The following is a 23,987-nucleotide window of genomic DNA, read 5'->3' as shown; positions in this document are numbered from 1 at the left end:
TTAAATGGTTTACATTAGTTACATAATTGTGCCTGTGGAATGATGTAATCAGGGGCTTGTTATTACTTACTCTGCTGTGTGTAATTCCTACTCGTTTTGGCAGGTTTATGGGAGCTATGGAAGAAACTAGAAAATAAGAGTGGTCAGCAGTGGCAGCGGGTTCTTCACCACCAGCGCCAGCCGGGAAGCCCAGTAAACGCAGCGCACACGCGTGCTCAGCTGTGTCAGGCTGTGCGACCCCATGGACTGTAGCCCCCAGGCTCTCCTCCGTCCATGGGATTCTCCAGGCAAGGATACTGGAGTAGGTAGCCATTCCCTTCTCCAGTTGGGCTTCCCTGGTGGTTCAGAGGTTAAAGCGTCTACCTGCAGTGTGGGAGACCTGGGTTCGATCCCTGGGTCGGGAAGATCCCCTGGAGAAGGAAATGGCACCCTACTCCAGTATCCTTGCCTGGAGAATCCCATGGACGGAGGAGCCTGGTGGGATGCAGTCCACAGGGTCGCAAAGAGTCGGACACGACTGAGCGACTTCACTTTCGCTTTCACTTTCCTACATTGCAGACAGATTATTTACTGTCTGAGCCACCAGGGAAGCCCAGAAAGACGCATAGGATATAGCTAAAATTCCAGTATTGGAAGACTGGTTTGTGCATTTGGAAGGGAGGAATGTCTGTCAAACTGTATCAGTATTCATAACTATATTATTTTTTTTATCATAAATTCTTAGAGGCCACCAGAAAATTGAAGAATGTTTAGAATTAACAAGTCTGATTCCAAATCTGATTCATGTGTAGGAAGCCTTGAATATATCTCTCAACATTTATATGACACCAAACCATTGGGAAAAACCCTCATATGCAATACAGGTAGCCTGAAACTACTTTCCTTAAGTACCACTGTGATAAAGAAGACTATATACATACTATTTGTTTTGCCTGTTTTATAACTTAGCTGCTGCTGCTGCTGCTGCTAAGTCGCTTCAGTCGTGTCTGACTCTGCGACTCCATAGACGGCAGCCCACCAGGCTCCCCCGTCCCTGGGATTCTCCAGGCAAGAACACTGGAGTGGGTTGCCATTTCCTTTTCCAATGCATGAACGTGAAAAGTCAAAGTGAAGTAGCTCAGTCGTGCCCAACTCTTAGCGACCCCATGGACTGCAGCCTACCAGGCTCCTTTGTCCATGGGATTTTCCAGGCAAGAGTACTGGAGTGGAGTGCCATGGACATAGTTTAATCACACTGTCCCCAGATGAATAATTTTGAAAGAGACGTTTATAAGTTTTGGTGCAAACTGCGAGAGTGTACACAGAAGTCCCTCTAGGTGTTCATGATGCACTTCAGAGTATATAAGGGCCAACTGAAGAGAGAAAATGCCAACTTTCTTTTCCAACTGTTGATTGATAAGGACTGTGACTTCTTAGACAACCTTCAGAAAAAAATTAAAAGATTTCTTGTGTATTTGGAGGAGATGTAAAGATATAAAGAAAATGTATAACATATTTCTAGAGAATTTAGAAGCTGTATTATACCAATTCCCATCATAATTTGTCATAAGACCAGAAGAACACAAAAACTAATGCATCAATCTTGCAGACAGCTCTTGGATATTACTCTGTAAACTCCCTAAGCCCTCACTTGTTTCCCTTTTCAGCTCTCCTCTCCCTCCCTTTTCCTTTCTCTCTCTCTTTTACTTCCTTTCTTACTGCCTCCTCCCCGAGAAGGTAAGTGCTACAAGAGGAGGACTGCTGCTGCTAAGTCACTTCAGTCGTGTCCGACTCTGTGTGACCCATAGACATCAGCCCACCAGGCTCTCCTGCCCCTGGGATTCTCCAGGCAAGAACACTGGAGTGGGTTGCCATTTCCTTCTCCAATGCACGAAAGAGAAAAAGTGAAAGTGAAGTCGCTCAGTCGTGTCCGACTCTTAGCGACCCCATGGACTGCAGCCTACCAGGCTCCTCCGCCCATGGGATTTTCCAGGCAAGAGTACTGGAGTGGGGTGCCATTGCCTTCTCCGACAAGAGGAGGACAGTAGGAGTTAATAGGAGTTAATCGGTCAACGAGAGGAAAAACACTGTTCAGGTTGAAGTGACGGTCTGTGCCTTGTCCCTGGCACACATGGGAGGCTCAGTGACGAAGTGGGTGAAACACTGAGAACAAGAAAACAGGGCAAGAGATGTTTGAGGTGCTGGAGGGAAGGCTGATACTTACAGCTTGAAAATGATTGCTTTGGCTGTAGTCTGGGGCACAGAATAAAGGGAGTCAGGAGGATGCCTTCTTCCAAATGACCAAAGGAAGATTGTCTATGGTAACAGTAAGTTTTCAGAGATTAGTAACATTGAGATCATAAGATGGCATTCTCCTAATACATGGCCAGCCTCCTAAGAACGGCATTTGGCGCTTATAATTTTCCCCACAGTGTTCAAATAAGGTCTTGAATCAAACATATGAAGGAGTATTATTGGGGAATACACAGACTGGAAATTCCAAGTGGCTTTGCCATTGGCTTCCTTCCCATTAAATAAATAACTACTTTACATTATGATCCAGATTTCCATAGAAGCTTCATAGCTCATAAAACTAAAATCAGTTTGCTTCCCAAGTAATTTTAGTGTTTCTACCTAGAAACTACAGTTGTGGGTTGTTGTTTTTTTTTTTTTTTTAATTAACGCATGCTACTTGAGGTAGTCCTATTTCTTGCATATCTTTTATCAGCCAATGATTCAAAATTTATTCTAATTCCGCATGAGTAGAGGCAACCAAGATTAAACCAGATTTGACTGCATATCAGCAGAGAAAGACATTGAGAAAATATTTCAGAAACGTACTCTTGCGTCGCATGTAATAAACAGGATTCCAACATGTACTCCATCACACAAATGGGGTATTTTGTTTACTTTGGAAACAAACTGACCTTTGTATTACCGTCTGCAGTTTGGATTCTCTGGAAAGTAATCCTTTTTTTTTTTTTTTTTCAGTTTTTCTGGGCTTCTTTTCAGCATTTCAAAGAAATTGTAAAGTCAGTCTCAGGCCTGGAAGGACTGAGGTTTTCTGGAAATTATAGCATCTATATTCACCTGATTATTTTAGGCGCTCAGTTCACTTCAGACGTTCAGCCCCCGAGGGAGTTAGTTCTGTCTGCTTTCTGATTAGAGTCATTTTGAAGCATGCTACATGGGACACTGGAGATTTATGTTCGTGGACTTCAGGTTGCAAAAATGACCACACTGTGACATTAGTTTTAACCCTTTATGACTTTGTTGTCAAAAGTAGGAATTTGATTTTACTTTTGATCTATTCATTATTTTTATTCAATGTGGTTTTGCACAGTTTTATGAAAATTTTAATTAGAAATGAGAACTTGTCTGCCCGGGCAATAGGTCTGGACAGAGATCTCTGAATTCCAGAGAATTATTTCAAAGTTTTAATGAGCCATAGATTTTGCTGAAACAAAGATACAGTTTGAAACCCTATTGTGTTGAAACATAGTATTAGAATTTGAGTAAGTTATGTATTTAGTTAGTCCCAAGTTCTAAAAGAATAAAATGTAATTCGACTTCTAAAGACACCAGGTCCTATTGGGAATATTGTTATTTTAATTTTACTGTTTAATAATGAATGTGGTCTGTTTTAACATTTGTTAACTTTCTCCATAGCAGCAGTTTCTTTAGTCTCAAGGTATTATTGTTGGTAGTCTATGTCCGATTATCATAAAAGGAGAGAAGAGTTGTTTATAACTCTTGATGTGCTTTGCCAAGTTTCTTTTCTCTCCCCTGTCTCTTTTCTATTTTTCATGGTTTACTGTGGAATCTTATCTGTTTTTTTTTTTTTTTAATGCTATACTCCTCAAGTTGAAGGTCAGGGGGCCTTTCATAATGTTCAGTAAAGAAAACAGATTTCTGTTAAGAACTACTTTTATTTGCACCAAGATAATGGGGGCTCTGTCCATGTTACAAACAATGAAAATTCCTTGAGATGATTCTAAAGACATATTTATGAACACAAGACACATTGTTGGCTTTGAGTGGTGTTTTCAGTTGTGAAGTCTGAATAAGATAGCCAGAGGATCACATACCTTTAGCATGATTAGTGCTAGGGAGACTCGTATTAAAACATGGGGGCAGTCAGGGAAGAATGGGTGTCAGAAAAGAAGAATCAGAGGACTAAGGCTCGCTTTTGGAACCTGTGGAAGAGCTTTGGAATGCACCCAATAAAATGGGCATTTCAAAGTTGTCAAATCAAAAAGTCTGCTCCAGTTCAAGAATCTTCGCTTGAGCTATAGTGTATTATTTGTGAATGTTTCTCTTACTACCTTGTGATTATTGTATTCCATAGATCGAGATAATGAGTTATTGCCATATATTTTAAAATCATGGGGATAGTAGTGATTTTCAAAGGTAGTCCCTTTGCTAAATTGGATCCTCATAATCATGGTCCAATAATTATTCTATTATAGTCGTAAAAAAATTTAAGTTGAAAATCTACTAGTTTCATTTCTTAAGATGGTAAAATATTACAGTTAAAGTCTTATTATGGGTGATTCAATGATACCAGGGGTAAATCAGATTTTTAAAAAAATTTCTCTCAAAATACTTGTTATCGGTTCTTCCTTTGCTTAGATGCAGACTACAAAGCCCGACTGCCAAGGTATGTCACCTTTGTTAGTAGCTTCAGCTCTCAAATGACGAATGAATTGTTAATCTCCCTGATAGAAAGTTAAAAATCAAGATAGCTTTGTTTAAATATTGTATCTAGTATAGGCTCTTTGTTGACAACAGATCTTTGCAGATGAACAAGGCATCTCTTACTAGTTTAAAAGCCAGATGTATGGTATATTCTTAATGATTTTGAGGACGATATTGAGTATACATCCCTTAATAAGAAAGGGAGTGCTATGGAATAATCTTCAGGCATTGATTTGAAGTCAGGATCATGACCAGGACAGGTTCTCTTTCAGCCTGTACTTTTGCATTTGTAAAATAGGTATGATGATACTCCCCTTATAAGATTATTTTGAGGATTAAAAGATCTGTATTCCTAAGATGCTTTTAAAAACCCCTTGATAAAGGGAGCCTGGTTTCATCTCTTCCTGCCTCCTTTACTTCAACGGAAGGAAAAATTTTCCTATTCCAAAGCGATAGTCTTTATTTATTCTGGATGGAAGATGTTATGTTTGGGACACTGTTGACATGCTATCACCATATCATTTGAACAATCTCCTAGACCTTTTCAGCAGTTTAATATTATATTTCAATTTGCAAACATTGTCTATCTCAGAGAGGCCAGAAGATACTGGAGACTATCACAAACAAAAAGTTCAAAACTTCATCTGTGACTCTATTCACTATTTTTACAAGTATTTTTAGAATCCCAAAGTCATTACTCTTTCTCGATCTGTTTAAAAATTTAGCTTCATCTGGATTAAAGCAATGAGATGGTTTGTATTTTCTTCTGCCGCTTCACCTTTTGTTTGTAAGTTCATCCCAGAAATATTTTCCCAACCCAAAGAGATAGCTCGGGATGCCTGAATAGCTCAGTAAAATTATGAGCTCTCTCTATATTTATTGCTCACAAAATGTCCGTATTCTGTTCAGTAGTGACAGCTAAATTATATTCCGCTGAGGCACCATAAATGGTTTCACATTATGGTTTACATACTTCGGTTGATTTTATGAAACGTCTTAATTTGATCTTGAAAGAGGGATGGTGACACATGAAATTGCTGAATACAGACACATTGGAGAATTATCAATGGCAGAGACTCCTTGTTCTTCCATGTAAACACCAGGCCCACCCACATGTGGAAATTTCTTCAGAGGAAACATTGGACGACTGACTTTCTAAAAATTTTCTACTCTAGATGTTTTAATTCACTGTATATTTGTGCCCACAGCTGCATTGCAGTGACGACACATTGAAGAAAAGAGTAGGGCCTTGCCTGAGATGTATTTATTTTCGATGGGACAATTTTTATGTGTAGTCATGACTATGATAGATTGTAAACAAACCTGTAAAACTGACCTTCAGCAATTTACATGCACCTTTGTGAGGTAGAGGAAAGAGCCTTGGATTTATTATATACCTCTTTTATTGCAAAGTTATAATTGTATTAGTATAGGAAAGAGTCACAGGGTCCTAAAACAAAGTTGTCCAACACCAGCCAATCAGACCGTGGATATTTGTATCATTTTACAAGTGTTGAATCCCTTAAGTATACCCAGAAGAATATTTAGTTCTACACCCTTTCTTGGTTATCCAGTTATTTATTTTATTATTCATTCATATTTTCCCTGACTGCCCAAAGAACTTGGTCTTTATTCAACTTTAAAGAGCAGATTATTTGCCTAGTTTATTATTTTAATATTCTCATAAATATTATTTATTAACTCTAGTTTCCTCAGTATTTCCTTTTAAATTTTTCTTTGACATGTTTTATCCAGATTATTTGTTTCTTTTTCACTTTCACTTTCTTAATATCTCCATCTGTCTGTCTTTTTCTCTGTTTCAATTTCTCTCTTCATCTTTCTGTCTGTCTCTGTGCTTCCCTACTTTATTTTAAGATGAAAGATTATTTTACATGGTATAATTCTTTATATAAAAATAATTTAGTAATCAGTTTCAACCAGAGATTTGAGGAGGGCTCAAATATATTCAGAGGGATTTTTTTGGAGGGTTTTTAACATGCAGAATTCATATTTACAGGTACCTCAATGCAGGCTCTGCTTCTTGAGCAAGATTTTCTGAACATGGTCAAATTAATCTCACATCCTCAGACTGTTCATCTGTCAAATGAAAATAATATGTTTCATATTGTTTTTATAACAGTTAAATAAGATTATTCAAGGAAGGCAAAGTAGCTTAGTACCTGGCACATAGTAGGTACTACAAAGCGATAGTTATGATATATGATAAATTCATGCTGGAAGTAATATATTTGTTTTATAATCAGTGTTGTTGTTATTCAGTTGCTAAATCGTGTCTGACTCTTTGCAACTCCAGGGACTGCAGCATGCCAGGCTTCCCTGTCATTATCTCCCAGAGATTGCTCAATCTCATGTCCACTGAGTTGATGACGCCTTCCAACTATATTATCCTCTGTGGCCTCCTTCTCCTCTTGTCCTCAGTCTTTCCAGCATCGGGGTCTTTTCCAGTGAGTTGACTCTTCACATCAGTTGGCCAAAGTATTGGAGCTTCAGCTTCAGCAACAGTCCTTCCAGTGATTATTCAGGGTTGACTTCCTTTAGGATTGACTGGTTTGATCCCCTTACAGTATGTAAAAATTGCTAAAAGCTAATTAAAGCAAATTTAAAATGTAAGTTAATAGATTTAATCCTTTCCTAGAAATTTATTTGAGAGACCTTGATTTAAAATACTTTTTGCATTTAAAAGAAGCTGTGTAACATGCGTTTTAATGTTTAAGAGAAAAAATCAGTCACTACATGACGAAGAATTATTTTCAGCAGACCACATCCTCATCCCTTTTGTAGATCTTTTATATGAAGCTTCCTGACATCAAAGAAAAAATATGAACCTATGGTTGAAAGTAAGGAATCAGCAACAAGGTCCCATATTCAGAAAATTACACCTGGAAGATTTTTTCCCTTTGCTTATATTTCATTAAGATATTTAACTGGAAAGTATGTCGCTGAATGTGGATGTTGTCTTCTACACTATGCATTAATTTCATTTCAATGCCACTACCTGACTTTGAAATAATTTTCTGTGGCTGTCAATTTAGGTAGTTTTACTGTTGCCTGCTGACCTGTAAATTCAAACTTCTCCAAAGTTAAAACATAAACTCTTGTGTCAAAAGTAGGCATCTGGTGCTTATTTGTAAAGTAGAGGAGTGGGGGAAATTTCCTGTATTAATTCTATGTTACAAAACTTATACAAAGTTTTAATAATATTCCTGATATAATATTCTTTTTGACATACGTGCTTTATGTTAAGCCTTGTTATTGCATGTTATACTATTAGTAAAAAATCTCATAGGATGAGCATTATTTCCCTTATTTTTATAAATGAGGATTCTGAATTTCAGTTTAACTCTCATATCTCACAGTTGTTAAGTAGCAAAGCTGGAATTCAAACGTGTGTCCATCTGACTTCAAAACATATTTTCTTTCAATTCCACCATGCTGTGCCTGTACTTTTAAGTGAAATATCATGACTATCCTGGATCAAAGAAGAATCTTTATATTGCAAGAAACACTTGACTTATTGAACAGAGTTTCAGATGAACATACCCATTTAAATGCATTTACATCTTGCTTAAAGGCAGTACTTTCCAAGGAAACTGAAAATAAGCAATTAGATTTAATTCACTTGTAGGTGTGCACCTAAGGCCATACCTACACCGGCCAAATAAATGGAGATTTTAGTATCTTTCACCAGGGAGCAGTAATATCTGTGTTGCCATTTTAGAAAATGTATAATCTTACAATATATTTCCATTTAAAACAGTGTAGCAGATTAAATCCATTTTGGCAGTGTATCTCCCGTATTTCACTATTTTATTGTGGTATTGTAATGACTTTATCTGCCTCAGTATAGCATCTGAATCTCACAAAAAGGAGCAGATGAGAAAATGGACGCCAAATGTCAGTTATCAGTTAAATTACCTACATTTTGAAGAAATTGCTAATGTATTATAAATGTGTAAAATTATTTTTCCAAAAATAAACCAATATTTGAAGACTAATAATAAGTATTATTGTTAAGTATTTCTGTATATTAGAAAGTTAATAATTTATATTAATATTTTAAAGTTAATATTTCAAAAATAATCAAAAATCACTGTTTTCAGACTTCAAGATAAAGCTAGATTCCAAAAAAGGAATACTTTATTATTTATACAATAAACAATTCTTATATTGCAAATTCTTATTATTTTTCTGACAGCTGTTATAATCAATTTATATTTATCGGTAGTGAGTTACATATATTATAATTGAAGTTCTACAAATAAGCAAAAATAATAAAAGAGAAATGTCATATTGTTAATTTTAAATTCTTTAATTATCAATTGAATATGTGAATATTAAGATGATTTCTCTCTTTGCAATTGTATAGAACCTAAGTAGATAAATTTCATATTTGCTTCATTTGCTGATTGTTTTTTCTATAACGGTATGGGTTAAATACATTTGTTTGCTTTGCTTTTTATAATTAGTATTTTAAAAGCTCTCAAGGTCATAAATCCATATTTTATCTGGAATTTTTATTGAGATAATTATAGATTCACATGTACTTGTAAGAAATAATTCAGAGAGATCTCTTATACCCTTTCCCTCATTTCTTCTAGCAGTTACAATTTACAAATTTCAGTATATCATTACAATCAGGGTATTGACATTGACAACCCACTTGTCTTATTCTGATTTCTCCAGTTTTACTATACTTGTCTGTGAGTGTGTGTGTTGAATTTTTACATATTTTTTTAGAACTAAAATTGTTCTCAGGAAGTCAGATAGTTCATTAGGCTGTTTTTACTGTCCAAAAAGATGTTTACTGGCTAGCAGTCTATTGAAATCCATAACTAAAGCCAATAAAAGGTCTTGGTGATGTTTTTAGACTATTTGTTTAGGTTGATTTGCATTTCCATGATTAGAAGTTAATTAAGAATCTTCTGGATTCAAACCCTCTGAAGTATTTACCTCCATTTCCTTTGAAGAGCAGAGTAACAGTGTTCCCCCTGAGTGCACTGCCCCCCCATGGATTAAAAGAGATCGTTGTTACAGAGGGTAATATCATAAATTCAGCAGCCAAGGGAAACTTTGTTGTATGACTTCCCTGACTCAATCAGATTATATAAATTCATCTGTCTCTCTCTCTCTTTAAAATCATATTTTTGTATTTATATATCTGGAAGAAATTAAACCTATTAACAATGTATAAAAGAAGAAATCTTTGTTTTCTAATTTTTAAGAGATGCATCCTTTCCTTCATTTATACTTTCATGTTCATCTTATCCTCTGTAATTGAAGTGACTCTATATGCTTTTGCAAATAGTCTTCATACTCCCTTCTATTCTTTCCTTCCTTCTTCTGTATATTTAAATAATATTTATGAAATTCTTACATCCTGACATCAGTCAGACATACAGACACACATGCTGCGTTATGGTAGGTACTCTAATGGATGTTGGTGCAAAGGAAGAGAGCATGAATGATCCTAACTGAGAGGGGCTGATTATCAAAAGGCGTTCTGGAGGACGCCCTCTTCATGTCTGTTTTGGTCCTCTACGTGGTATTTCCATGAGTCACCAAACCAGGGGCCCTTAGGTTTCCCAAAAGTAAAATTCTGAAACAAAATAGCACGTGTCAGAATGCATTTCTGAATTATAATAGTAGGGAAGCCTCGAGTGTGAACTATTAAGGATATAATCAGCTCTAACATGCATATTAGTATATTGATAAAAGAAATAAAGTTCTGTCGTTTTCATTTCATACGTAGACAGTATTTATGACTAATAATATTCTAAGTGAGGTCAAGTGAGGATCACCATGATTTATAATTGGAGTCTTCTTTCACCCTGCCCTAATGATGCTGGCCTCTTCTTTTCTTGTAATTGCATTGTGTCTATGTAAATTAATTTCTCTTAAGTGCTTTAGAATTTATTCTATTAAGTAGTCTCATTTTAAATCTTGTTTATATTATTCTTTTGCTTCTAGCTCCCGTTTCAGATTTTAGCTCTGGTCCTGCCAGCTTGACTATAATTCCATATAATGAAGCTAAAACTAAAAGCATTCTACTCTAATTTCATGTTCTGGAGAAAAGGAGGTATGAGTGACTCATGTGGTCATGATTAAATATAAAGGTAGAAGTGTTTGCTTTATTGTCAATATAAGTTGGGTTTGAAGTATTGATTTAATGATCTTCAGCAAAGTTATTTAAGGAAAATGGTACCCAAAATGCATGATAATTATAGGGCCATACATAAAAGTGGTGCTCATTGCATACTTATTCAGCAAATAAATTAAAAAATGAATTTGTTAGGACTAAATGATACATGCTTGTCCATAGACTTGCTTATGGAACCATAATCTTGCCTGGCCTACGTGGTTAGTAATAACTAATGGCTAAATACTGTCATTGTGTCATAACCTTGATTCTTGATTGTTTTCATACTTCCTTAGCTTTGAAAAATTCAAAAGAATAAATTAACAATGTGCTTAAAAATGCTATTAGTAATTTTTCCTGAAAATATGCTTTACTCAAAATCATTGCTTTTTCTCTTGATTTGAAAGCTTACATTTTGTTCAGAAGGGCCAAAAACAATGATGATAGTAGTAATAATAAATCTACATTTTCACAAGATTCTGGTTGAGGGAAGATTTTTATTTTGATAAAGAGAGATGTATAAGTTTGAGAGATTATATTAATATAATATTTGTGAAGGACTACTGCAGGGAGTATCTGTTTACATTTGGAATACTAACATTTTTCCCATCAAGAAATTAGGATTGTCCTGACTTTCATATAATTGTCCATTATACATATAATCACTGTTATTCAGTATAGCAGTGCTTGTTAGGGACTTCTCTTTCTTCTCAGGAGCCATCTCTGCTGGATCGTGTAGTAGATAATCATGCTGCTGCTGCTGCTAAGTCGCTTCAGTCATGTCCGACTCTGTGCAACCCCATAGACGGCAGCCCACCAGGCTCCCCCGTCCCTAGGATTCTCCAGGCAAGAACACTGGAGTGGGTTGCCATTTCCTTCTCCAATGCATGAAAGTGAAAAGTGAAGTCGCTCAGTCGTGTCTGACTCTTAGCAACCCCATGGACTGCAGCCCACCAGGCTCCTCTGTCCATGGGATTTTCCAGGCAAGAGTACTGGAGTGGGGTGCCATCGCCTTCTCCAGTAGATAATCATAGCTATTCTTTAATCTTGAATCAGCTTCTCTCCCCACCTGTTGTGACTCATTTGATTGCAACAGTTTGAGTAAAATTATTCTAAGTTAAAAAGGAAAAGAAAGTAATATATATATCTACTCTAAATATTTAGAAAAAATAAGACCCAATATTCAAAAAAAGATAATGATAGCTAATAAAAATACTTCTACTTTCATTTAAGTGGTTTACCATGAGCATCAGTTTACTTCTCTGTTGCTCCTGTTAACTTTGCTGTGAGGGTGAGAACATTAAGTAAAGGACTCCATATAGTATCTGGCACAAAAATAAGCACTCAGTAAATATTATGAATATATCCTGATAATTTTATAATCAAGAACACTTGAGGGGGGAAATGAAAAAATCTAACAATGATAGTAAAATAGGATAAATATTTTCCATTGTTTTATATATGATTGTTCAATTTTTTTTTCATAGAGATATAAGCATATTCCTTATTTTCTCCTATCTGGAATTCTGTATTGTCAGAATAATGTCAGTGGAGCAGTTAATCCTGGTTATCTAGAAATGGAATTGGTAACTCACCTTTGATGTTAAACTTCACAACTACAGACCTCAGCCTGGCTTAGCTATGAAGTAATCAGAATAGCAGTGTGGGTTACTATGGGCTGAAGCTCTCCATCACCTCTGGGGGCTCTTCCTGGCATCTTTTGGATCCAGTATGGTCTTTTATGCCTCTCATTTTTCTACATCTGGAGTGAAAATGGTTCAGGGTGGAAGCTCATCTTAGTTGAAGTAATTCTGATGATCAAGCAAGTCTGCATATAAAATGCGAGTAGTTTTTATCCATATACTTCATTTTCCTTCTCTCATTTTATCCATTTACTCTCAATTTAAAAATACTAAGATAAAATTTATAACATTTGTTGAACACTTTCTGTGTACCAGACATCGCATTGAGTCTTTCACCTTTTGCCTTGTGTTCACAACAAACTTAGGAAGAACAAGTAGGAAATTAAACTGATACCCATGGGAAATAATAGCAAGTCAGTGGGTACACTAAGAATACAGGCTGGTGCTCAAGATAATCAATGCATTTTTTCCTCATATCATCTGTATTTTTGAATCCTAAGAGTGTATATAATCCCTGTTCTTGATGATTTATGAAATCATTGTAAGAATTTGTCAAATCTAATTTAATAATGTTCTATTGGCCATCTCCTTATTATCTCTATATGCAATTATTTCCCAATATGCTCATAAAAGTGTCATGGTTTCCTTTCCTTGGTCCAATTCATCATACAAGAAAATTCACAATTGTGGAACACATGCACAGTGAGGGAGAAAATATTACAGATTATTACTACAAATTGAAAGTAGAGTACTTAAGCCTATGCTCTTAGCAATGGAAAATTGTTACTTTGACTCTAGTTAACACTGTGCTTAATTATTTCCATAGTTCAATATCTATTATATTTTAACTCTATTCTAGATAACTAATATTTAAGATGAATAATATAAAGAAACTAAAATGAAGCTACAGAATACGATTTATTATCTATGGTTTTAATTAAGTTAGTGAAGCTAAAGAGAAAATCAGACATAACATATATTTAATAGCTTAGTGCAAGTTATCTTTACATTTATATCCATCTTTTTAAAAAAAGCCTTTTTGAATATGTCACCAATGTTTATATATATTTGACGGATGTATTGTTCATTACTCCAAACAGACTTTCTAACCTCTAATATTTATTTACAAAAATTCTTGGTATTTATGGACAACATCTGTTCATTTTGGGGCTTACCTGATAGCTCAGTTGGTAAAGAATCCACCTGCAGTGCAGCAGACCCTGGTTCGATTCGTGGGTAGGGAAGAGCTGCTGGAGAAGGGATAGGCCACCCACTCCGGTATTCTTGGGCTTCTCTGGTGGCTTTGGTGGTAAAGAATCCGCCTGCAATGCAGGAGACCTGGGTTCAATCCCTGGGTTGGGAATATCTTCTGGAGAAGGGAACGGCTACCCACTCCAGTGTTCTGGCCTGAAGAATTCCATGGACTGTATAGTCCATCGGGTCGCAAAGAGTCGGACATGACTGAGCGACTTTCACTCTATTCATTTACATGATAGAGTTTTACAAATATCCTTTAATTTTAATAGTGTTCATTATGTGAGTATTCTTATATATAATTATCAAATAATAATGACTTAAACCTACATTTTTAAAGAAAGAACGGCAGTTGACTTCTTGCATCAAAAACACAGTTTAGATAGATGTGGTTGTTTCTGGGTGGGGGATTCTGATATCAAAAATCCTACCATTAGTTCTGGATGTGTTCACCTGTTAGAGAATATAGATATTCCTTGACTCACATACAATGGAGTTACAGACTGACAAACCCATTGAAAGTTGAAAATAGAGTAAGTCAAAAATGCACTTAGTACCCAATGTCATAGCTTGGCCTGCCTACCTTCAGGGTGCTCAAAACACTTACGTTAGCCTCTGGTTGGAAAAAATTAACCCCAAAAACTATTTTATAGTGAAATGCCGAATATCTCATAATGACAGAATGATCTTTGTTCGTTTCCAAGGCAAACCATTCAATATCACAGTAATCCAAGTCTATGCCCCAACCAGTAACGCTGAAGAAGCTGAAGTTGAACGGTTCTATGAAGACTTACAAGACCTTTTAGAACTAACACCCAAAAAAGATGTCCTTTTCATTATAGGGGACTGGAATGCAAAAGTAGGAAGTCAAGAAACACCTAGAGTAACGCAAATTTGGCCTTGGAATACGGAATGAAGCAGAGCAAAGACTAATAGAGTTTCGCCAAGAAAATGCACTGGTCATAACAAACACCCTCTTCCAACAATACAAGAGAAGACTCTATACATGGACATCACCAGATGGTCAACACCGAAATCAGATTGATTATATTCTTTGCAGCCAAAGATGGAGAAGCTCTATACAGTCAGCAAAAACAAGACCAGGAGCTGACTGTGGCTCAGATCATGAACTCCTTATTGCCAAGTTCAGACTTAAATTGAAGAAAGTAGGGAAAACCACTAGACCATTCAGATATGACCTAAATCAAATCCCTTATGATTATACAGTGGAAGTGAGAAATAGATTTAGGGGCCTAGATCTGATAGATAGAGTGCCTGATGAACTATGGAATGAGGCTCGTGACATTGTACAGGAGGCAGGGATCAAGACCATCCCCATGGAAAAGAAATACAAAAAAGCAAAATGGCTGTCTGGGGAGGCCTTACAAATAGCTGTGAAAAGAAGAGAAGTGAAAAGCAAGGAAAAAAGGAAAGATATAAGCATCTGAATGCAGAGTTCCAAAGAGTAGCAAGGACAGATAAGAAAGCCTTCATCAGCGATCAATGCAAAGAAATAGAGGAAAACAACAGAATGGGAAAGACTAGAGATCTCTTCAAGAAAATTAGAGATACCAAGGAACATTTCATGCAAAGATGGGCTCGATAAAGGACAGAAATGGTATGGACCTAACAGAAGCAGAAGATATTAAGAAGAGATGGCAAGAATACACAGAAGAACTGTACAAAAAAGATCTTCACAACGCAGATAATCACGATGGTGTGATCACTGACCTAGAGCCAGACATCCTGGAATGTGAAGTTAAATGGGCCTTAGAAAGCATCACTACAAACAAAGCTAGTGGAGGTGATGGCATTCCAGTTGAGCTATTCCAAATCCTGAAAGATGATGCTGTGAAAGTGCTGCACTCAATATGCCAGCAAATTTGGAAAACTCAGCAGTGGCCACAGGACTGGAAAAGGTCAGTTTTCATTCCAATCCCAAAGAAAGGCAGTGCCAAAGAATGCTCAAACTACCGCACAATTGCACTCATCTCACACGCTAGTAAAGAAATGCTCAAAATTCTCCAAGCCAGGCTTCAGCAATATGTGAACCGTGAACTTCCAGATGTTCAAGCTGGTTTTAGAAAAGGCAGAGGAACCAGAGATCAAATTGCCAACATCCGCTGGATCATCGAAAAAGCAAGAGAGTTCCAGAAAAACATCTATTTCTGCTTTATTGACTATGCCAAAGCCTTTAACTGTGTGGATCACAGTAAACTGTGGAAAATTCTGAGAGATGGGAATACCAGACCACCTGACCTGCCTCTTGAGAAATCTGTATGCAGGTCAGGAAGCAACAGTTAGAACTGGACATGGAACAACAGACTGGTTCCAAATAGGAAAAGGAGTACGCCAAGGTTGTATATTGTCACCCTGCTTATTTAATTTATATGCAGAGTACATCATGAGAAATGCTGGGCTGGAAGAAGCACAAGCTGGAATCAAGATTGCCGGGAGAAATATCAATCACCTTAGATATGCAGATGACACCACCCTTATGGCAGAAAGTGAAGAGGAACTAAAAAGCCTCTTGATGAAAGTGAAAGAGGAGAGTGAAAAAGTTGGCTTAAAGCTCAACATTCAGAAAACGAAGATCATGGCATATGGTCCCATCACTTCATGGGAAATAGATGGGGAAACAGTGGAAACAGTGTCAGACTTTATTTTGGGGGGCTCCAAAATCACTGCAGATGGTGACTGCAGCCATGAAATTAAAAGACACTCCTTGGAAGGAAAGTTATGACCAACCTAGATAGCATATTCAAAAGCAGAGACATTACTTTGCCAACAAAGGTTCGTCTAGTCAAGGCTATGGTTTTTCCTGTGGTCATGTATGGATGTGAAAGTTGGACTGTGAAGAAGGCTGAGCGCCGAAGAATTGATGCTTTTGAACTGTAGTGTTGGAGAAGACTCTTGAGAATCCCTTGGACTGCAAGGAGATCCAACCAGTCCATTCTGAAGGAGATCAGCCCTGGGATTTCTTTGGAAGGAATGATGCTAAAGCTGAAACTCCAGTACTTTGGCCACCTCATGCGAAGAGTTGACTCATTGGAAAAGACTCTGATGCTGGGAGGGACTGGGGGCAGGAGGAGAAGGGGAAGACAGAGGAAGAGATGGCTGGATGGCATCACTGACTCGATGGACGTGTGTCTGGGTGAACTCCGGGAGTTGGTGATGGACAGGGAGGCCTGGCATGCTGCAATTCATGGGGTCGCAAAGAGTCGGATATGACTGAGCGACTGAACTGAACTGTACTGAAAGTAAAGTGGTTCTCTCGGTACAGAATATTAATAGTTGTTTACCTTCATGATCTCATAGCTGACTTCAAGCTGTAGCTTGCTACCCAGCATCGCGAGAAAGAGAGTATGATTATCAAATGGCACATTACTAGCCTGGGAAGAGATATCAGCGTTCGAAGTATGATTTCTACTGAGTGCATTTTGCTTTCACATCATCGTAAAGATAAAAATCCTAAATTGATCCATTGTAAGTTGATGAGCGTCTGTAGATTACTTCACCTGGTCTGTCAAGTGATCTGTCAAGGAACAAGTGATGAAAAGGGTCCCTTCTACCTGTAGTCACTATAAACAGTGATAGATGCATACATTTCTAGAGAAGATACACTTGCAAATGAGCTTACGTCTCTGATCTGTAGTGCTTAAAGTGGTAACTTTTAGTATTATTATCTCGATTTCAGGATTTTGTATGAAATTATCAAAAAAGAGTGAAGTAAAATATTCTAATATTGAAAATAATTTATAAGAAAGGGCCAGTAATATTTAAGATGAACGTACAAGTTCTATTCCAAGACTTTTAAGAAATATTTTGTCTAAAATTAACTCACTTGCAATATTGAACAATAAAAACTTACCATCATTTACAATTTCTATGGTCTTTAACGTTTTTTACCACCAATTCCAGTCATTTGTTTCTTCTGATTTGGTCGTAATTTTAACTCAAGGCAGTGCTTTCTAGTTTACTGAACGTCTGCCTTGCAAGTAGTTCCTCTATCTATGGGATTCACCAAGCACGAATACTGGAGTGGGTTACCATGCCCCCTCCAGGACATCCTCTCGACCCAGGGATGGAACCCAGGTTGTCTGCATTGTAGGCAGATCCTTTACCATCTGAACAACCTGGGATGCCCTGTAACATAACAAATGTGTTTAAATGCTCATGTTAATGCTGTATTGTATTCATTTTTGAAATAAATTATTTATGATCTATTAAAGAAAAAAGATGATTTATACTGTCTTTTGCCAGCTTTCACACCTCTGAGTTGTCATTCCGAATCTGAGCTGACGTAGGAGACTTTTCTTCTTGCTGGTCATATTGTATCTCTTTCCTTTATCAAAAAGCTTCGTGTGTTAGATGCTAATTACCACACAACCATCAGAATGAGTCACATAAGGAAAAGATCTACATATGATTCATGTTTATATCTCCAGTATCCATCATCCTGCTTGACATTATGTGTTCAACAAATAATTTTGAATGAGAAAATACTTCTATAAATGAAGTTTAGTTGAGTGAGGTTTTATGAATAAAAATAGTCCTAGATTCCAATAATTGCAGATGTTTAATGCTTGGTGTTGAAGACTCTTGAGAGTCCCTTGGACTGCAAGGAGATCCAACCAGTCCATTCTGAAGGAGATCAGCCCTGGGATTTCTTTGGAAGGAATGATGCTAAAGCTGAAACTCCAGTACTTTGGCCACATCATGCGAAGAGTTGGCTCACTGGAAAAGACTCTGATGCTGGGAGGGATTGGGGGCAGGAGGAGAAGGGGACGACAGAAGATGAGATGGCTGGATGGCATCACTGACTCGATGGACGTGAGTCTGAGTGAACTCCAGGAGTTGGTGATGGACAGGGAGGCCTGGCGTGCTGTGATTCATGGGGTCGCAAAGAGTCGGACACGACTGAGCGACTGAACTGAACTGAATGCTTGGTGATCTCTTGTAGGTCTATTGGGCCATGCTCCAAATGAGCATATGTAAAACTTCTTATTAGAGGTCACTCCACAGAAATGATTTAGTCAGAGGCATTTGCTTCTATGTGGAGGAAAGGCTTAAACCTTAGTTCTGCACAGTGATGTCTGAGTTTGTGGAAACTACGCTCTTGAGTATTATCAGCCAGCCTGCCTGCCTGTTTTCTTTCCTTGTTCTCTCCCTTGCTTCCTTCTTCAAGATCTGGTATTTCTATATCCCACATTCATGTTGGAAAGGGAATGATCCAAGGAAAGGCGAGAGGAATTGAAGAGAAGAATAACAGATACACACACACATATGTGTGTGTGTATATATAGAAATATTTTACAAGTTGGAGAATGTGAAGGCACCAGATTTTCTAGTTTGCAATCACTGCGTATAATTTCACATCAGAAAGTTCTCTTCAGAGAAAATGCTATCAACCAAATGAAAAGATGGGAATGTTCAAATGTTTGGAATGTTCAAAATGCCTTATACACTTCATGTTCTTAGAAAGAAAAGTTTATATTATTTCATATGCTAATAATGACTTGGTATATTTAATCAGGTGATCAATTTTTTAATTTTAGTTTATTCAGTAACAGAATACTTTCTCTGAGGAATGATAGTCAGGGGCTGTTGTGAAGAGGGGAGAGGTGGGGGATATTTCACTGTTTTAAAACCATGTATCTTTGATTTCTTCTATCTGAAATTTGTGGGACGGAAATGTAAATGTTTATTGTGAACTCATAATCAAACAATACTTTTGCCACTCTTCTCTCTGTATTGCTTTCCCAGTGACTTGTTTGTTTAATATTTCTTCCACCTTGCCTCCTTCAAAACTCACCCTGTGGCCCCTTCCTTCAGGCATTCACATTCTGCTTCCCAAACTGACTGGCAGCTAATCTTATACATGAATCCACTCTAATGGCTGCTGATATGACACTGGTGCTTGAAGACTATCCTTCCACCTAGTTAAGTCATTAAAATTTTTAAAAAGAGGCAGCCTGATAAAGTGAGATCAACATGAGAGGTTCAGAAAACTAGGGTTGAAATCCTACAAAAGTACTAATTCTGTAACTTAGTTGCTTCAGCTCTGAGTTAAAAAGCCCAATCGCTATGATGGTAAAATGATAAAATAATCATAATAATAATGCCTATTCTACAAACTTCTTATTAATATGTGTTATAAAGTGAAATATTATGAATGTGCAAGAATTATTGTTTCTTTAAAATAATCATTTAACCCAAAACAGTGAACATACACACACACACATTTATAATTTCTGCAGCCTTACCAGGTAAAAACACTGTGGGGTAATCTAGAATGTTCCATGTACAGTGATAATAAATACACACAAATCACTATTACATGGAAGAAAATGGTAAAAAAAAAAAAATTACTAGAGCTAAAATAAAATACTCTGGGAGTTCAAAGGAAGAGATCCCCTCTGATTTTCTGCAACGCAGAGGCTATATGAATCAGGGAAATGTTTATAAGGAAATGAGAGACAGACTTCAAAAGATGATAAATTTTTAAACATAATACTGATGGTGAGTATTTTGGGTCATATACTAGAGATCTAAGGCCTTCACAACATAGAGAGATGGACTATATGCACCTCCCAAAAAGTCAGTGTCAAGGAGGCTGCTTTTGGCAAGATTACTCTGGTCTGTTACATGTAACTTAAGAGTATATACAACTATGAGTATATACAAGCATTAATAAAAGACTCCAGAATTATGAGTAAATGACTGCAGCTTGCTTGATCTTTAGGAATTACAGTTTTTAAAGTATTATCTGAAACTAAAAATATCTTTAGCAATGAGTTCAAGGTTTAGAAATGAAATCTTTGTGCCTGTATTATAGCCTTCATAGTAAATCTTTCTGTAGACTAAAGGCATTTTCAAATTTAAAAATATATACATACATTGTGGGTTTCCCTGGTGGCTCAGACACTAAAGAATCCGCCTGTAATGTGGGAGACCCAGGTTCGATCCCTACATCTGAACAAGGGAATGGCAACCCAGTCCAGTATTCTTGCCTGGAGAATTCCATGGATAGAGGAGCCTAGTGGGCTGCAGTCCATGGGGTTGCAAAGAGTCAGACACGACTGAACAACTAACACTTAACATACATATATTGTATTTCTTGAAGAAGCCATACAATAAGAGAATTAAGTGGCTGATATAGATAATGCATTCATGGTCAGCGCACAAGATTTATTCTCCGCAGTTTGGGGACCCACATCAAGGCTTCATGTGCTCAGTCATGTCCAACTCTTTGCGACCCTTTGTACTGTAGCCCACTAGGTCCTCTGACTGTGGGATTTTTCAGGTGAGTGTACTGAAGTGGGTTGCCGTTTCCCCCTCCAGGGATCTTCCTATACCAGAAATTGAACCCATGTCTCTTGTGGGCTCCTGCACTGTGGGCAGATTACATACCTGCTGAGCCATAAAACACTTCAATATTATAGTGCTGCGGTGGCAGTAGTGTTAGATGTGCACTCAAGTATCCTCAGATTTATATTCATTGGTAACATGTTAAATTTTTATTCTCTTCATAATTGTTTTCTATTTCTTTTTAAAAACTTTTTTAAAATGACATTTGTTCTCAGGATAAAAAAAAGTGAAGTATATAATGGAATATCACTTTTAGAACAATCTTCTGCAGTCTTCTTTGACTGAAAGTACTTGGCAGGACACTGTTACTTCCTTGAAGTATACTAAAGGGTTTCACAATAATGCTATAATTCCCATGTTATTTGTTCATTTGTCAAATTATTTTGCCTTCCCTTCGTTCTCTCATATTGTTACCTCCAATCCCCACATGGAGCTTCATGTAGATTTTTCCTTCCAGGCAAAACTCATCCTAATCACAATTGATACATAAGAATGTTTACCTGTTAAATCTTGTCAATACATTTTCTTTCATCTCTGTCTATACCATCTCACAATGTTAAAAGCATGACTGTATCTGGGTTCAGTTCAGTTCAGTTCAGTCACTCAGTTGTGTCTGACTCTTTGCGATCCCATGGACTGTAGTGCACCAGGTCTCCCTGTCCATCACCAACTCCCAGAGTTTATTCAACCTCATGTCCATTGAGTCAGTGATGCCATCCAGCCATAATATCCTCTGTCGTCCCCTTCTCCACCTGCCTTCAATCTTTCCCAGCATCAGGGTGTTTTCAAATGAGTCAGTTCTTTGCATCAGGTGGCCAAAGTGTTGGAATTTCAGCCTCAGCATCAGTCCTTCCAATGAATATTCAGGACTGATTTCCTTTAGGATGAACTGATTGGATCTCCCTGCTGTCCAAGGGACTCTCAAGAGTCTTCTCCAACACCACAGTTCAAAAGCATCAGTTCTTCAGTGCTCAGCTTCCTTTATAGTCCAAACTCTCACATCCATACACGACTACTGGAAAAACCATAGCTTTGGCTAGACGGACCTTTGTCGGCAAAGTAATATCTCTGCTTTTTAATATGCAGTCTAGGTTGGTCGTAACTTTTCTTCCAAGGAGTAAGCATCTTTTAATTTCATGGCTGCAGTCACCATCTGCAATGATTTTGGAGTCCAAGAAAATAAAGTCTGTCACTGTTTCCACTGTTTCCCCATCTATTTCCCATGAAGTGATGGGACCAGATGCCATGATCTTAGTTTTCTGAATGTTGAGCTTTAAGCCAACTTTTTCACTCTCCTCTTTCACTTTCATCAAGAGGCTCTTTAGTTCTTCTTCACTTTCTGCCATAAGGGTGGTGTCATCTGCATATCTAAGGTTATTGGTATTTCTCCTGGCAATCCTGATTCAAGCTTGTGCTTCATCCAGCCCAACGTTTCTCATGATTTACTCTCCATGTAAGTTAAATTAACAGGGTGACAATATACAGCCTTGATGTACTCCTTTTCCAATTTGGAACCACTCTGTTGTACCATGTCCAGTTCTAACTTGCTTCCTGACCTGCATACAGATTTCTCAGGTCAGGTGGTCTGGTGTTCCATGGTCTGGTATCTGGATTAATAAATGTCAATATACACCTCATAAGGCATGCTCATTGACTCGTTCATATTTGATTCTTTATGACCCTTTGGACTGTAGCCCACCAGGTTCCTCTGTCCATGGAATTTCCCAGGCAAGAGTGTTGGAGAGGGGAGGGTTGCCATTTCCTACTCAAGGGGATCCTCCCAACCCAGGGATTGATCCTGAGTCTCCTGAGTCTCTTGCATTGGCAGTCGGATTCTTTCCCAGTGAGCCTCCCAGTTGGCTCCAGTATACTTCATAAGGCAGTGATCTTCAAGTATCAGCAATGACTTGTGAAAAATTCCATTGTGTGCCAAATATCATCTTCTAAATTAATAAATGTAACTATGAGAAAACATGGAACTTAAACAGACAAAAAGAAATGTTGCCTTAATTTTAGAACCTTAAATATCAATGAGGTCTGTGCTTTGCTGAGTTGCATCTTACTCTCTGCGATCCCATGGACTGTCGCCCGCCTGGCTCCTCTGTCCATGGGGATTCTCCAGGCAAGAATACTGGAGCGGGTTGCCATGCCCTCCTCCAGGAGATCTTCCCAACCCAGGGATCGAACCCAGGTCTCCCACATTGCAGGAGGATTCTTACCATGTGAGCCACCAGGGGAGCCCAGGAGAACTGGGAGTGGGTAGCCTATCCCTTCTCCAGGGGATTTTCCCGACCTGGAATCACAATGAGGTCTACCAGTGTTCGATATTAAATATGCTTTAAAAGCTATCTCTTGCTGCTTTTTGTCGAACAGGAGCTTACGGTTTATTTTTACCCAAAGTTTCTCCTTTAGAGTTTGTCCTCGTGGAGAGAACACGCCTCTCTGACCAGCGCTCTGCAGGCCCTGACCCTTCTATGGACCTCCTGCCGATAGAGACTTCTGACTTTTGCTCCTCCGCTGCTGTTTCCTCTGTCTGCTCGCCCAGACCTCTCACAACCAAGGCTGTTCCTCCCTAACTGTACCTCCCAAAGCATACCCTCCCTCTGTGTCTCAGGATTTGAATCAGGAAGTGGTGGTGGGTCGGCCTGTGACAAGGAGTGGTGTCTGAAAGGTCAGAGGGGGTTCTGGCAGCGAAGAAGCCTCCTGTGCCAGGTTTCTTGAGCGAAAGAGTGCCAACTCCCCCTCCTCCTTTCAGCAGCTGAACAATGTCCAGAAACTGCAGCTCTTCCTTCCAGTGACTTTTCCAAACAGTTGCAAGAGTTAGTCACACTCCAAGTGAATAGTTTCAGACACCTGGGATGAGCTAGGTTTTGCTTCATATAAAT

General features: G+C 37.9%; 1 protein-coding gene across 6 annotated transcripts in view; it reads left to right on the top strand.

The window, feature by feature from the left end:
* Positions 1 to 23,987, top strand: part of ZFPM2 (zinc finger protein, FOG family member 2) — a 525,437-nt gene that overhangs the window by 237,032 nt on the left and 264,418 nt on the right. Inside the window, exon 1 of one of the 6 annotated variants that reach the window (XM_061439166.1) lies at positions 8,768 to 10,774. The exons of the other annotated variants lie outside the window; for them this stretch is intronic. Coding sequence (XP_061295150.1) covers positions 10,720 to 10,774 — 55 coding nt within the window. The 5' untranslated portion in view covers positions 8,768 to 10,719. Of the gene's footprint in view, positions 1 to 8,767; positions 10,775 to 23,987 lie in introns of those variants that run through there. 6 annotated transcript variants of the gene reach the window in all.

Source organism: Bos javanicus, chromosome 14, assembly GCF_032452875.1.
Source record: "Bos javanicus breed banteng chromosome 14, ARS-OSU_banteng_1.0, whole genome shotgun sequence".
Taxonomy (NCBI): domain Eukaryota; kingdom Metazoa; phylum Chordata; class Mammalia; order Artiodactyla; family Bovidae; genus Bos; species Bos javanicus.
Note: the sequence above shows the minus strand (reverse complement) of the source record. Positions and strands in the feature narration are given on the sequence as shown.